Consider the following 14,065-nt stretch of genomic DNA (forward strand, 5'->3'; position numbering starts at 1 on the left):
TCGTACGGGGATATTCTTCTACCTCCTGACCTTCGCCACGTGTGGCGATGCGGGACGGCGTTTACTAAGGACGAACTAGTAAGGAGGTGCTAGTAGAGTCAAAGCTGAATGTTTTACGGGAGGTGTACTGTAAAGAATAAGCTATGAAACTTAAATCTAAAAGCCACCATCATCTTACTTCTAACCTAGTCTTTCCCTAATTCGCTGACTGAACACTTTCTAAACTAATAGAATAATCCGACTCTAGATTAAAGGAGCCCTCTACATCCCCGAGGCCGCGTAATAACCACGACGTCTTTCTCCTTTTCCTATAGTATTTACCGCTTAGATAGGTTACCTTAGGGTCTCCATTAGTTCTACCGATTGCTACGGCGTACCTTTAGGCCTCAGGATGGCGATGACATCTTCCCCCTAGGAAGTTTCGAAGTTTCGCGCACCCACTACGTACTATACTATATCACTGTATCATCATACGAGAAGTAATGAAGTGTATTATACTATAGGATAGTGAGAGGGGAGTCTAAAATAGGTGTAACTTAGATATTCTATACGTCGGAATTAGACTACTTAATTTAAAGGGATCGAAGGGCGTATGTCGGTAATCAATTAAGGAACCTTCTGAGGCCATAACACCATAGCTACTCTACACGAAGTAAGATTATAATTTCGTAGCGAGTAGCATCCGCCATCCGAGGTCGACCCCCGAGCGTAGCTAGATCCATTCCTGAGGCTATTCCATCGGTCGATACCCTAGAGCGGACGGGGTCTCGATATGGATTCCCCAGAAAGCTAGCTAATCTACATTTACCATTTCCTCCTCCTCATCACATATCTGGAGAGCCGTCTTGATGAGGACGGCGGCATTAAATGCTTCTTATAGTAAATCTAAGGTAACGCGTAGGTTTCTCTAGTGGTATGAAATCTGATATCGTAACGTCGATATTTCTTTTTCTAACCTCTCGATCGTGATTAATTCCTCCCTTCTCTAGAAGTCGTCTATTCTTCTAAGTAACGCTTCGATAGATAGGTCGTCGTCGTAGTTAGAAATGCTGGGCGAGTCCGGCGCTTCTTTATCTATGTTAGTTTATTAGAGTTAGAAGTAGATGATTTTAAGAAGATTTAGTAAAGTGCTCTTAGCGATCATTAAAAGGCAGATAGGGTAAGCTACTCGTCTTTATATTTAACGACTGAAGTAGGTAATCTAGCGAGAGATACCTGAAGAGGATCCTGGAGCTCGATTCGGCTCCTTAATCGTAATTCATACGAACTATATATATTAAAGGTCGAATTATTTAAGTGACTCTCTAGCACTAATTCTATCTTCGTACATAATCTTTTAACATTACCGCCGTATCAGGAGTAGTAGTACTTTAACTTTCCGTCCGCACTGTCCTCGGCCATTTTATTATCGTATATAGACAGCATCATACTTCAATAAATCCCTTATTTCGGGTAAATATACAATCATTAAACGGTAACGTAATATTGTACGGTTGTAGTATAATCATCTAGCTACCTTAATAGTTCCGTTAAAGGGGAAGCGGGAAGAAGAACGACGATGCCGGCGAAGTAGTAGCTAGTCCTCTAACATACATTAGTGCGATTAAAGGGGTAGCCTCTTACGTTAACGAGATCAGTCCGTAAGAGGTGATCGCGGATAGTCCTAATTTTTGGAGATCCCGAAGTCTATCACCTAAACCTTTAGGATATACTCTACGAGCTGGCGGTGGAGAAGGCTTAAAGAACATCTAATCTTAATGCGGCTCGGTTACATAACTAGGTTAATTGGAGAGAAACGGACTGTACTTATGTATATCTCACGCATGAGGATTAACGTCGAGGAGATCTATAAATACTAAATGTTCTACTTGTACTTTATAAGATGCTACACCATTTGCGTATTAAAAGGCATAGATTCTAGTATAGGCTACCTAAACTATCTAAGACCCCTTCTAGTTACCGGTAACGAAGGGAGTGCAGAAGAGAGTTTATCGTCGATACTTCTACGGTTAAAAATCGTCGCTCTAACATATAAAAGTCGGTATTAGGGCCACGAGAATCTATGTTAGTACAGCCGCTAGGGATACTCTCGATTACGTCCTAACGCCGGTAAAGAGGCCGATGAAGGCCGACGTAGTAGTGGCAGAGGTACTCGTACTCTAGCTTAAGCTAAGAGGCGAGTTACCGGTAGTAGATGGTGACGATGGCGACGTAAAAGGCCCGCCAGACGAAACCATAGTCGCACTCGTCGAAGGGGGAGTAGTGACGGGGATGCCGTTAGTATGAGAGGGAGGAATAGTCACTCTAGAAGTAGCATTAGCTACGAATGGATTTAACGCGGTGTAAGAGGTGGTAGAGGTGCTGGCGGCGGTCAGACTAACGACTATAAAACCGTAACTACTAGTTAAGTTTATGATGCCGGAGCCGACTAGGCCGTTAAATTAAATCTTAACGGTAGCCTCTAGTAGTGCGCTGGAAGTATTCGTCTAGATAAAGCTCCTCGATATATAGGCCGTTAGTGTGATGATCCCGATGTCATTTTAAAATGTATCTATAGAGGCCCTCCCCAGGGAGAAGGTAAGAGTGAGGAAGATAGAAACCTAGGTGGTAGTACGTAGTAGCATAGTTAGAGAGGTCATTAGGAAAATAAGTATTAGGAGAGGGGACATTATCTACCGTAACCTTTATAGGGAGGAGTCCCGAATAGGATCCTTAAAAGGTAGCGTCTATGAATAGAATGGCGACCGTAACGAGAAGGAGCTATAACGGGCTCCTCATCTACTACTATATTATAAAATATAAAATAGCCATCATTAGGGGCGCTTTCAACTAGTTAAGTATAACCCTAAAAAAAGATGGTAAAGTAAAAGGGAGAATAAACTAGAAAGGAGAGAACGATATAGCGACGAAAGAGAAAGCGAGGCTAGCTTAATAAAACATTTAAACTCTAGTAGTTATGCGGGTTTGAGTTTACGGCATACCTTCGTAATCCTAATAGCGGGTAAGTGACGTTTTTTCAGACGCCTAATGGAGGATCGTTACCATGTAGCATCGAAGATCTTATAAGGAGCCCGTTAACCTAATCTACTATAGACGATAGGTACTAAATCTCGTTTAGAAGTCAACTAATCCGCAAGCCGAGATACTATCCCTAAAGGATTTTAAGTACGTTAGGGGGAAGGGAGATACTCGAGTAAAACTAAGGCTAGGAGCGAGGTGTCACGAACCGCCAAGTATAACCTACACGTGACAGCCCCTTATTATTTAAGTACCGCATACTCACCGCCTAAGGGAAGCTTCCTTCCCTCATGCTTTAAGTTTCAGTTAAGATATACTATTAAGGAATACCTATACCTACCTATACCCATCGCTACCCTCTACCTATCTCCATAGGCCGTTCCTGACATTCTTAAAGCATCCCTCAAGATCGGTCGGAGGGAGCGACGTCCCGGCGCGTCGCACGCGGTACGATGGCGCCTAAGAGGGCGACCCGCTAGGAGCCTTATATAGAGGGAGGACCGTCATAACCTACTACGGGGAGCTTAACGGAACCTATAATGTAAAACGATCCTACCCCCGACGAAGAAGGGGATATAGACGACGACCGCGAATCGCAGCCGGGTCGCGTAACACCCGCAGTAGAAGAGTTAGATATAAACCCCGAGGCGGACTTGGAGCTATAGGCGCTCCTCCGGAAAAGAGCCCTACTAGTAGATACCCTTAAGAGGTAAAGATTAAGGCTCGAGATCGAAGCGATGGAAGTAGAGGTCGTAGGAGAAACTCCTACGGTATACGCGGAGGTAGAAGGCACCTCGCTACCGACTCGCAAGCGACCCTACCGTAATTCGTCCCTAGATAAAGATCGCGACGAACTATAAAGAGTAATACGTATAGTCAAGCCTAAACTCTTTACGAGTAAGTCTATACAGTAACTCTACGCCTTCGATAGTAGCTGGTAGACGATCTTCGAGTCGCTAGCGAGCGACGTAGTCCCGGACTGGCCGTAGCGCATCCAGACCGCAGCTAATTATCTCGAGGGCCGCGCCCTTGATAAATAGCGACGAGACCGGCGGGAAGGAAACCCCATCCCGCTGACATGGGACCTCTTTATCTCGTGGTGTAAGGATATAATCGAAGACGCCGACGTCCGTAAGGGAGAAGTACTCGAAAAGCTGGGAACCCTTAAGTAGGCCGCATTATAATCGGTCAGAGACCTAGTATATGAAATGATACTATTAGAGGATGAAGTCGGCCCTCTCACCGAGGACGAGAGAAAGGGCTAGGCACTATTCCACGCTCTGGCGCCCCGCCTGCGAGACGCAGTTCGGCGGGACCTTAAGACTATCACGTCGCGAGCCCAGGTCCTCGCCTCGGTACAGAGGCTCGAAATAGTAGTCTTAAAGGAAAGGTAAGCGGAGCGTACGCGGTCAGCGCGCTCTACGCCTACTAGTTCAGGTGGGTAAGCCCAGTCGACAACGCGCCAGACCCCTCGGCGATCAGCCCAGGAACCGTAGGCGAAGCGCGACCGAGAACCGTCTCCCCTCATGAAAAAGGCGAAGCATCAGGTGAGAGCCGTACCTGATACCTTTAGCGGGGAGTGCTACGCCTGCGGCCAGCGAGGACATAAGGAAAAGGATTGTCCACGCCCTAAACCTACGACCGCCGCCGTAGCGTAGGCGAAGCGTACGGGCGACGCAGGGAAGAATGAGGATAAGAAAAAGCTAAAAAAATAGGACCTAGCCTACTAGGCGCCGTAGCGGCGCTAGGTCTAGATCCGGCGAAATCCTTAAAGTCCCAGGAACTAGGCTGGGGAAATGGCTAAGTACTAGTTATGGAGGTAGAAATCTACACCCCTATAGGAGCTTAGAAGGCCCGCGCGCTACTCGACAGCGGGGCGGAGAAGAGTTTCATATCCTACCTCCGGGCGGTAGAGTGGCGTCTACCTAGCGAAAGGGCGGAGAGAAGCGTACGAACTATAGGCGGACAACCGCTGGAAGTTTATGGTGAGCACTAGGTTAATACCCAGGTTAAGGACGCCCTTAGAACAGTCAAGATGAAGAAATACCGATACCTAGCGGTCAAGCTCGTAGAGTATGACCTTATCCTAGGCTATAACTAGCTAAAGGAGGTTAACCTAGACATTAACTGGGAATTGAGTGCGTGGTACTATCGAGACGTACCCGAACCGTAGGTATTAATAGTAGGCGTTAAGAGACTCTTAAAGGAGGCGAAGGACACTACTATTAGCCTCCTCTAGGTATAGCTAGCCCCCTTAGAAGGGTAAAGAGGCGTAACCGTTACGCTTACGGGACTTACGTAAGAGCCCCAGTTACCGCCGCAGTTTACGAAGTTCGCTACGGTATTCGGAGACCCAGACGAAGACCCAGCTCCTTCTCGGACGAAGGTAAGGTACTTCATTCCACTTAAAGAGGGGTAGACAGCGCCCTACGGACCTATATACCCTTTAAGCGCGAAAGAACTGCGAGTCCTACGCGAATACATCGAGACCGCGATAGGTCGAGGATGGATTTAGCCTAGCGAGTCCGGAGTAGGCGCTCTAATCCTATTCGTACCTAAGAAGGATGGTAGCCTACGACTCTACGTCGATTATCGTAAGTTAAACCGAGTAACTAAAAAGAATCGATACCCCTTACCTCTCATCCCTAAGATCCTGGATCGACTCGTCGGGGCTAGAGTATATACGAAGCTAGACCTGAAGGACGCTTATCATCGTATACCTATAGCGGAAGAAGACCGCTAGAAGACTACGTTTCGTACGCGATACGGGCACTTCGAATATCTAGTTATGCCCTTTAGATTAACGAACGCGCTAGCATCATTCTAAGTCTATATTAACGAGGCTCTTAAGGGTCTCTTAGACGAGGTCTATATCGCGTTTATAGACGATATCCTAATATTTAGTCCGGATGAAGCCGTATATAAAGCGTATATAAACCTCGTACTGGAACGCCTAAAGGAGTATAGGCTATACGCGAACTTATCGAAGTGTAAATTCTTCACTACGGAGGTAGACTTCCTAGGTTTCCGCGTAGGAACCGTAGGAATATTAATAGACCTTAGTAGGGTATCCGCGATATAGGAGTAGCTAGTCCCTAAGACCTTTAGAGATATCTAAGTATTCCTAGGGTTCGCTAACTTCTACCGAGGGTTTATCTACCGATATTCCGCGGTAGTAGCCCCCATTACGGATCTCTTAATAGGTATAAAGGTAGGGAAAAAGACTGGAACTCTTATATAGACCGAGGAAGCGGACGCTGCGTTCCGTACGCTGAAGGCGCGCTTCTCGGAGGCCCCTATACTAGCGCATTTCGATCCTAAGCGAAGGAATAGGGTCGAAACGGATGCCTTAGGCTAGGCGCTTAGGGGAGTGCTATCCTAAGCGTACGAGACGTAGGGGGGACGTACGCGATGGCACCCCGTAGCGTTCTACTCGCGGAAGATGACTCCCGCGGAGAAGAATTACACTACGGGGGATGCGGAAATACTATCGATTATATACGTATTTAAGATATAGAGATATTACCTTAAATCGCCTACGGAAAGTACGATAGTCCTTACTAATTATAAGGCGCTTTAATGCTTTATAACTATTAAGGTCCTGAATCGACGGTAGATACGTTAGGTAGAGGTCCTAGCGGTATACGACTTCCTAATTCAGTAGAGGCGCGGAAAGGATAACCCCGCGGATAGGCTCTCCCGCCGTCCTAACTATATAGTAGAGGAAGAATAACCCGTAGTAAATACTCTTACGGAGCTACTACGATTACGTATGCCCCTCGTAGAGGATGCGCCTAAGGGTCGTATAAGGCGCGGCGGCGAAGTTATCGTTAGCGTTCTTACCCGAGCGGAGACTCGGAGGCGATTAGGTCCTAAGGAGAGTGTATATAATATTATAATACTACCTACTCCCGAGGTAGAGGAAAGGGTAAACCTAAGCGGGTAAGAGGCGGCTAACCTACGGACGCGTAGAGAAGCGCTTACGGACCGTATAAGAGAATTATAATTACTTAATGAATAGTATTAGGACGCTCCGTAGAAACGGGAGCTAAATGAATATATTAAGAAGGGCGAGTTCTCTAGTACCTAGAGTATCGATAAGGATAGGCTAGCGCGTCGCGGGGGCTACGTATACGTCCCGTATAATCCTATAACCCGGGGAGAAATCCTCTAGATTAACTATGATAATCTATAGTAGGGCGGGCATTTTAGCGAGTACCGGACGGTAGCGAATCTTATACGATACTACTAGTAGCCGCATATACGTCGCGATATATAAGAGTATATTAAGACATATAATGTATATTAACGGATGAAAGTATTAAGGTAGAAGCCGTATAGGAAGCTCTAATCGTTACCTATACTTAAGGGTCCCTAGTAAGATATTTCGATAGACTTTATCGTAGGCTTACCGCCTTCGTTATATAACGGGATCGCCTACGATTCGATACTAGTTATCGTTAATAGGTACTCGAAAATGGTAATCTTTATACCTTATACGAGTACTATTAACGCTTAAGGCCTAGGCTAAATAGTTCTAGAAAAGGTAATAGCGAAGTATAGCGCGCTTAAGTTAATAGTTAGCGATAGGGGGTCTCTATTTACGTCGACGTAGTTTAGAACCCTATACGACTACCTTACGACTCGCCGCCTATTCTCTACCGCTTTCCATCCGTAGACCGATAGTCAGACGGAGCGTATAAACTAGATACTTAAAGTGTACCTACGTTACTATGTAAACTATAAGTAGACTGATTAGGCTACGCTACTCGTAAGCGTAGAGTACGCGATGAACGCAGCCTATAGTGTAACTACTAGTAAGACTCCGTTCTCCTAGGTACTAACGTTCGAGCTAGATATATATCTTAATATATAGGGAGTGACGCCTTAAAATGAGCTCGCGCGGGACCGGGCTAACCAGCTCGCGGACTCCCTACTATAAGCCGGCGAGGCGTATAATATAGCTAAGCGGTAGATAGTAAAAATGGCTGAACATTACGATAAAAAGCGAACGGAGATATTCTTTAATATTAGGGATAAAGTTATAGTCTCCTCGAAGAATATCCGTATACTACGCGTAAGTAGAAAGCTTACGGATTAGAATATCGGACCCTTTATAGTCCTAGAACGCATTAGGAGGAATATTTATAAGTTAGACTTACTTAAGAAGTATAGTTAACTATACCCTATATTCTACGTATCCCTACTATATACGTATCGTAGGCGGTCCGGGAGAGAAACCCCCGAGCCGGTTAATATCGACGACGAGGAGGAATAGGAAGTCGAGTAAATCCTCGCTATAAGAGAACGATAAGGAAGACTAGAGTACTATATCCGATGGAAGGGGTTTAGCGAGGCCTACGATAGCTGGGAGCCTAAGGAGTACCTACGGAACGTACGGGGGAAGCTAGACGAATTTCATCGAGAATAAGTATAGGAGTAGAGAATAAATTATCGTTTCTAATAGCTAAGGCCATAGCGACCCGTATACGGATCTCTTACGCCTCGTACGAGTAAGGTAAAAAATACATATACGAACTGATGAATGGCCGGCTTACGCTCTAACGCTCGGAGGCGAATCTACTGCGGTACGAAACTCCGATTCCCCTAAGGGAGCCTAAGCCGAAGCGTACGCGGAACGTACGTAACTTAAGGGCGATGCCTTCCTGACACCTAACTAACTACCCGTAGGGAGCTTACTCCGCATCGGAGCCCGAATCCTCGTCGGGCTACACCCGAGCCTCTAAGTTATTCTAAAATTGTCAGTACGCGAATAGGGTGCGGGAAGCGTACGGTACGTACTACCTCCCGGTAGGAGTCGACCGCGGCCCGTACGGCGTCGATAAGGTAGGCTAAAAGGGGTTTAAGCTAGCCGCCGCCAGTACCCGTAGCACCCGTACTAGAACCGCGGGCGGAACGTATACGGCCCCTAATAGTAAGACTACCCGCCGACTTACGGGCTACGTCGGTCTCGACGAGCCGGAGCTCGGCGTCGATAACGTCGGCCTCGCGCTGGATGGCGGTAACGGCGGGCGCGCTATCCTCGCCCCTCGCGTAGGCGAGGTTAGCGGCCTACAGGCTATTCGTACGCGAAACGAGCGAAGGAGGAATCTGAAATTGTTAGCCTACGGTACGTATACGGACCGCATAGGACTTACCGGTACGTAGCCTAAGCGGCTACCGCGCTTACCCTTACTATAATAAGAGTAGTTAGTAGAACGACGACCCGTCTCGATTATAAAAATATACTCGATCTCCCGCCCCGCCGCATTACCTACGGCCCGTAGGCGGCGTAGGTAGCGGTAGTAGTAGGAGCCCTTAGCCTTCGCCGTCTTAGCCCGCTTAGAGGGAGAGGGGGCGGGGGGCGTATCGTTAGGGACTACATCATAAGTTAGTAGCGAACCGTATGCGAATCGCATAACTTACGGGGGCGCCGTAGAGGACGGTTATCCCTAGGATCCTCGGCCCCACCGCCGGTAGCGACCGGGGTCGCGGGGCGATCGGTAATGGGGGCAGTAGGGGTAGTAACGGCGGTAGACACTATAGCGGTTAGTACGCGGACCGTAATAGTTACCGCAGTATATACTGTTAGAGGAGTAGGAGAAGAGCTTAAATTATAGGGACTGCGACACGAATGTTAGCCGCGGCCTCCTCGCATGCGAATCCGTCGAGGATCGCCGGAACTTACTCTAATAAGAGGGTACGAGAGTAGGGAGCTTTACTAATTATCAGTATATGCGTTTCGCATACGGAACGAAGGGGAAAAGTACTTATATAGTGGTTGTTGTTGTAGTTATTATAGATAAGAAGGAAGAAGGAAGAGAAAACGAAAACGAAAGGAAAATAATAATAAAGGGCCACTAGTACGATACGACGGTGAGGTCTACTAGACCCATATTAATAATGGTCGAGTACGGCTCGCACGCTATACGCATACGGCTACCCCTTTAACAGTACGGAGACACGAACGGTATGAGGCCTACCTGTAGGACACCCCTAGGGGCATGAGGACGCCGCCTAGGGATAGGCCTACTACTATAGGAATTAATCAATCTACATTTACGGAGCGTAAATAGAGGATGCGACGACGAGGTTAAATAGATGCGGACCGCACGCGACCCTTAAGATGCTGTAAAAATTATGCGAGTATGCGAGACGCCTACGGTACGCGGGAGGGGAATCCCCAGAAACTTCTCGAGGACGAGAAGCTTAGGGGGGGGATAATTATCACGAACCGCCAAGCATAACCTATACGTAACAGCCTCTTATTATTTAAGCACCGTATGCTCACCGCCTGAGGGAAGCTTCCTTCCCTCATGCTTTGAGTTTCAGTTAAGATATACTATCAAGGAATACCTATACCTACCTGTACCCATCGCTACCCTCTGCCTATCTCCATAGGCCGTTCCTGACACGAGGTCGAGGCGTAGTTAAAACGCGTAGGGCCATAACTAGAATAAAGCCGCGGTAAAGGGGAGAGGAAAGTAAGTTTCCCTCTATAAGACTTCGTTACCGGACCCACCGTCCTTTAGAACTCCCAGCCCGAGGGATAAAAGATTCCCGTTTAATATAGAGTAGAATAAGTTAAATCTCGTGGAGTCTGGGCTCCCGGAGGAGCTGGATCTAAATATAGTCCTATAGACACTAAGTTAACTAGCGTTATTCCTAGAAACCTCTACGATCTTACCATTATCCTAAGGAGTCCTACGTTCTAAGCTATCATCGATTTACCGCCTAGAGAATGGACCCGTAATCTATATTTAGCTATACTGATAGGATACTAGTAGTCAGCTTTACTATCATCTACACTTTGGATATAGAGCTATCGTCTAATAATCGGCTGGAGTCGAAATAGGCTATCTCGCGATGTGATTATGAGGCCTAAGTCCTGGACTAATGGGGCTAGCGACCTGTCGTTCGGGATACCTAGACATCTAACCGCGAGAACTTCAGTCGGCGCTTGACCGTCATGCGAGTGTAGAAAGGAGTGGGAAGGAGAGAAGATTCTAACTCTCGTACCGTAGCTTAGGACACTTACGTCCATTTCTAAGTAATATTAACCTTCACTACTAATTGATATTCACTTCGAAGCGACACCTACCGCCCCTCTCTAAGTGATATGGAAATCTAGTCTTACGTCATCCTCAGTCGACGGCTACCTCTTCCTTTAGGAAAAGGGTAATATCGTTATCGATACTAAGGTCAATGTCTCTCTTATCTCCAGTCACAATACCGAGCTGAAAACGCCTCGAGGGAGTCCCTCTACCTGGAATACAGTGAACTGGGGCGAGGCTCTTCGCTAGAGGTATCAACTCGTACGGCGGTGGGCATGGTAGTAGGGGTAACGACTATCGCAGTATAATAATGATAATAACATAGAAGGTCCTGATCAGATAGGTTCCATAACTTAATAGATAACTTGATTGCACTTAGGGATTCTCTTATTGTTACTTACATGTCTTGTCCATTTCTGAGAAAAAAGAAAAAGAAAAAAATGAGGACCTTAGACTTGATGCACCCACTAACTAATGATTAAGGGTGCCATCCTGTACATTATATAGGTAAATTCCACTAATTACGTTCTAGCTTACCTTTTTCCCCATTACAATAGTAGACATTATCTTAAGTTTCTCCCTTATCATCCTCCATTTTAGCATCACTATCTACATTCTTATAATAATCATTAAACTTCCATTTTAGTGTCTACTTCTTATTCTCCAGCGTCGTTCGTAGGAGTACCTAACCCCAGGTGAGCGTTATTTAGCGGGTTAATTCTTTAGTTATATTACCCTTTACATTGTAGCCGTAATGGTCGCATTTGATTTCGATACGGAATGGCCTCTCTATATGGCTTTCGTTACGGCGGTAGCAGCGGGTCTGAGGTATCTTACTATAACCGAAACACTCTTTAGCGTACAGCTATAGAGTAGGCGATTAATATCTATCATTAGGAGTAGAGAGGGAAAGGATACTTACGCTATTTACATCGTCATCGTTAAGCTATGACGTCTCATTCTTAACTCTCCATTTTTGAAGGAATTTAGGTCGAGGTCTGGACACAATTTTATTTCGAGGTTCAGAGTCTTGAGACATCTTGATGGTGGAGCCTGTGTAACCTGTAGGTCAGACTCTATGAGTGATTTATGACTGTTTTTAGGTACTTCAAATATTTATATCCCATTTACTAGGGCTGGGGCAGGAGCAGGATATACCTAGGTCAGGGGTTCGATTCGGCAGGAGCAGGGTCGCCTTTTTTTTTTTTCTTTTTTTCTACGCTACAAGTTGGCAAATCAATCATAGAGATACAGCGGCCCAGTACGGCGTTGCCTAGGCTTTACTATAGATAACGCTATAAGTTTAGCGATCGAGTCAATAGAGATACGGCGGCGAAGAATGGATCAGGCGAGGCTTTACTACAGACAGCGCCGCAGGTGAGTGATCGACTACCGTCTTCGATAATTGGCTGTTTTTAGATCGCCTCTCAGCAGATCTTCGCTGCACACTGGCGAAAACGCCTACCGCCATGCGCTGGCGGCGTACACTATTACCATGCGCTAAGCATAAGAGCATTGAAGATCGCATTGACGTCGCCTCCGGCCTTGGTTAGTCTGGTTTACGGCCCCAGCGGAGGGTTGATTATCCTTGCTGTAGACGCGAGCGGACGGGGGTGGGGAGCCGTAATCATGCAGGTCGACCCAGCGACAGGAGAACGCAGACCTGCGAGGTACGAAAGCGGAATTTGGATCAAAGCAGAGCTTAAGTACGATGCCCTCAAGAGAGAGGCTCGAGCATTGCTCAAAGCCCTCAAGAAGTTCAAAAGATGGTTATATGCGGTGCGTTTCGTTGTGGAAACAGATGTAATGACCCTCGCTGCGTAGCTTAACCGACAATCGACAGACTTACCCTACGCTATCGTCAATCAATGGCTAGCTTGGATTCGGAAATTCGATTTCGAAGTTCGACATGTACTAGGGAAGAAGAACGTCGTTGTGGATGCTCTTTCTCGCGCCTACGGAAGAGGACCTAAGAGATGCTGAAGAGGAAGAAGAGATCGACGACTGGATTAAAGCGAGGATGCTTATGCTTCGAGGCAGACTTCGTCCGATCAAGTGGAGTACTGCTCGTCGAGACTTCGCGATGGTCCGGACGGTGGTGGCTCGTATAAGAGATAGATCTGTGGATCTACTTAAGTCGCGCGTAGTTTAGCTTTTTAAAGATGAATACTCCGAAGATTCGAAGTAATGGCGAAATACCTGGCGGCCAATAACGACAGGGGTTGATTAACCGATACGACCCGGTCGACCTAATATGCAAGAAATGGTAAGAACGCTGCGAAGAGCCTCCATTCCGTTCGCTCTGGGTTGCGACTTTTCATGTGAAAAATAATCAGGGTTCACTAAAGACACCATACTAGTCTAAGGGACCTGGTGGATAACTAAGCTTTGAGGGCAACACTACAATGCTTAATTCCCTCCACACCCGTCAACTTTTGGCCCCGACTACCTAGTTAGGCTCCAAAAGGACGAATACTCCAACGCATGCTCAACGTTCGAGGGTTTCAGCTCGTACTAGATTATTACACTACTACGGAGCGCCGCTCATCGCTACTATTCGATCCTGATTTCTATATGCATCGAAAGCCTACGTAAGCTGCAGTTCTATTTACATCCAGTTACGCTAACTTACATCGGGCAATGGTCAGCCGAAAAGGGCGCGTGGAAAACTCGGCTAACCTTAGTCGACTACGAACAGTACCGTACCGCAGTTAGTGAAATTGACTACGGTTTAAGATACCCAGCGAGTATACTTTTCATAGTCGTCGCCAGCTGAACCTAAGGAGCTAGGTGACTAATATTTCACGCTTAATAGTAGTTAATGGACCTATGGTGTCCGGGCAGCATAACCTTAGCTACGGGAGCGAAATCGCAGAAGGACCTAGTTATCCTATAAGTTCCTGATGGTATGACTAGAATTATATAGTATAGATGTAAATAATATCTGAATCTCATTAAGCATAATCCGGTACTAAACCTATAATACATTCCAC

At 46.5% G+C, this 14,065-nt stretch overlaps 1 protein-coding gene across 1 annotated transcript; it reads right to left on the reverse strand.

Annotated features, from left to right (window-relative positions):
• Nucleotides 1–985: 985 nt before the first annotated feature.
• On the reverse strand, nucleotides 986–11,486 carry AYO21_02654 (hypothetical protein; the record flags this gene model as incomplete). The annotated part of the gene is made up of 6 exons (XM_022652631.1): nucleotides 986–1,074; nucleotides 8,976–9,090; nucleotides 9,177–9,213; nucleotides 9,268–9,397; nucleotides 9,445–9,558; nucleotides 11,474–11,486. The coding sequence occupies 6 exons, from the start codon at nucleotides 11,484–11,486 to the stop codon at nucleotides 986–988; spliced, it is 498 nt and encodes a 165-aa protein (XP_022514987.1).
• Nucleotides 11,487–14,065: the final 2,579 nt, after the last annotated feature.

This window comes from Fonsecaea monophora (assembly GCF_001642475.1).
Source record: "Fonsecaea monophora strain CBS 269.37 chromosome Unknown Scaff12, whole genome shotgun sequence".
Lineage (NCBI taxonomy): Eukaryota > Fungi > Ascomycota > Eurotiomycetes > Chaetothyriales > Herpotrichiellaceae > Fonsecaea > Fonsecaea monophora.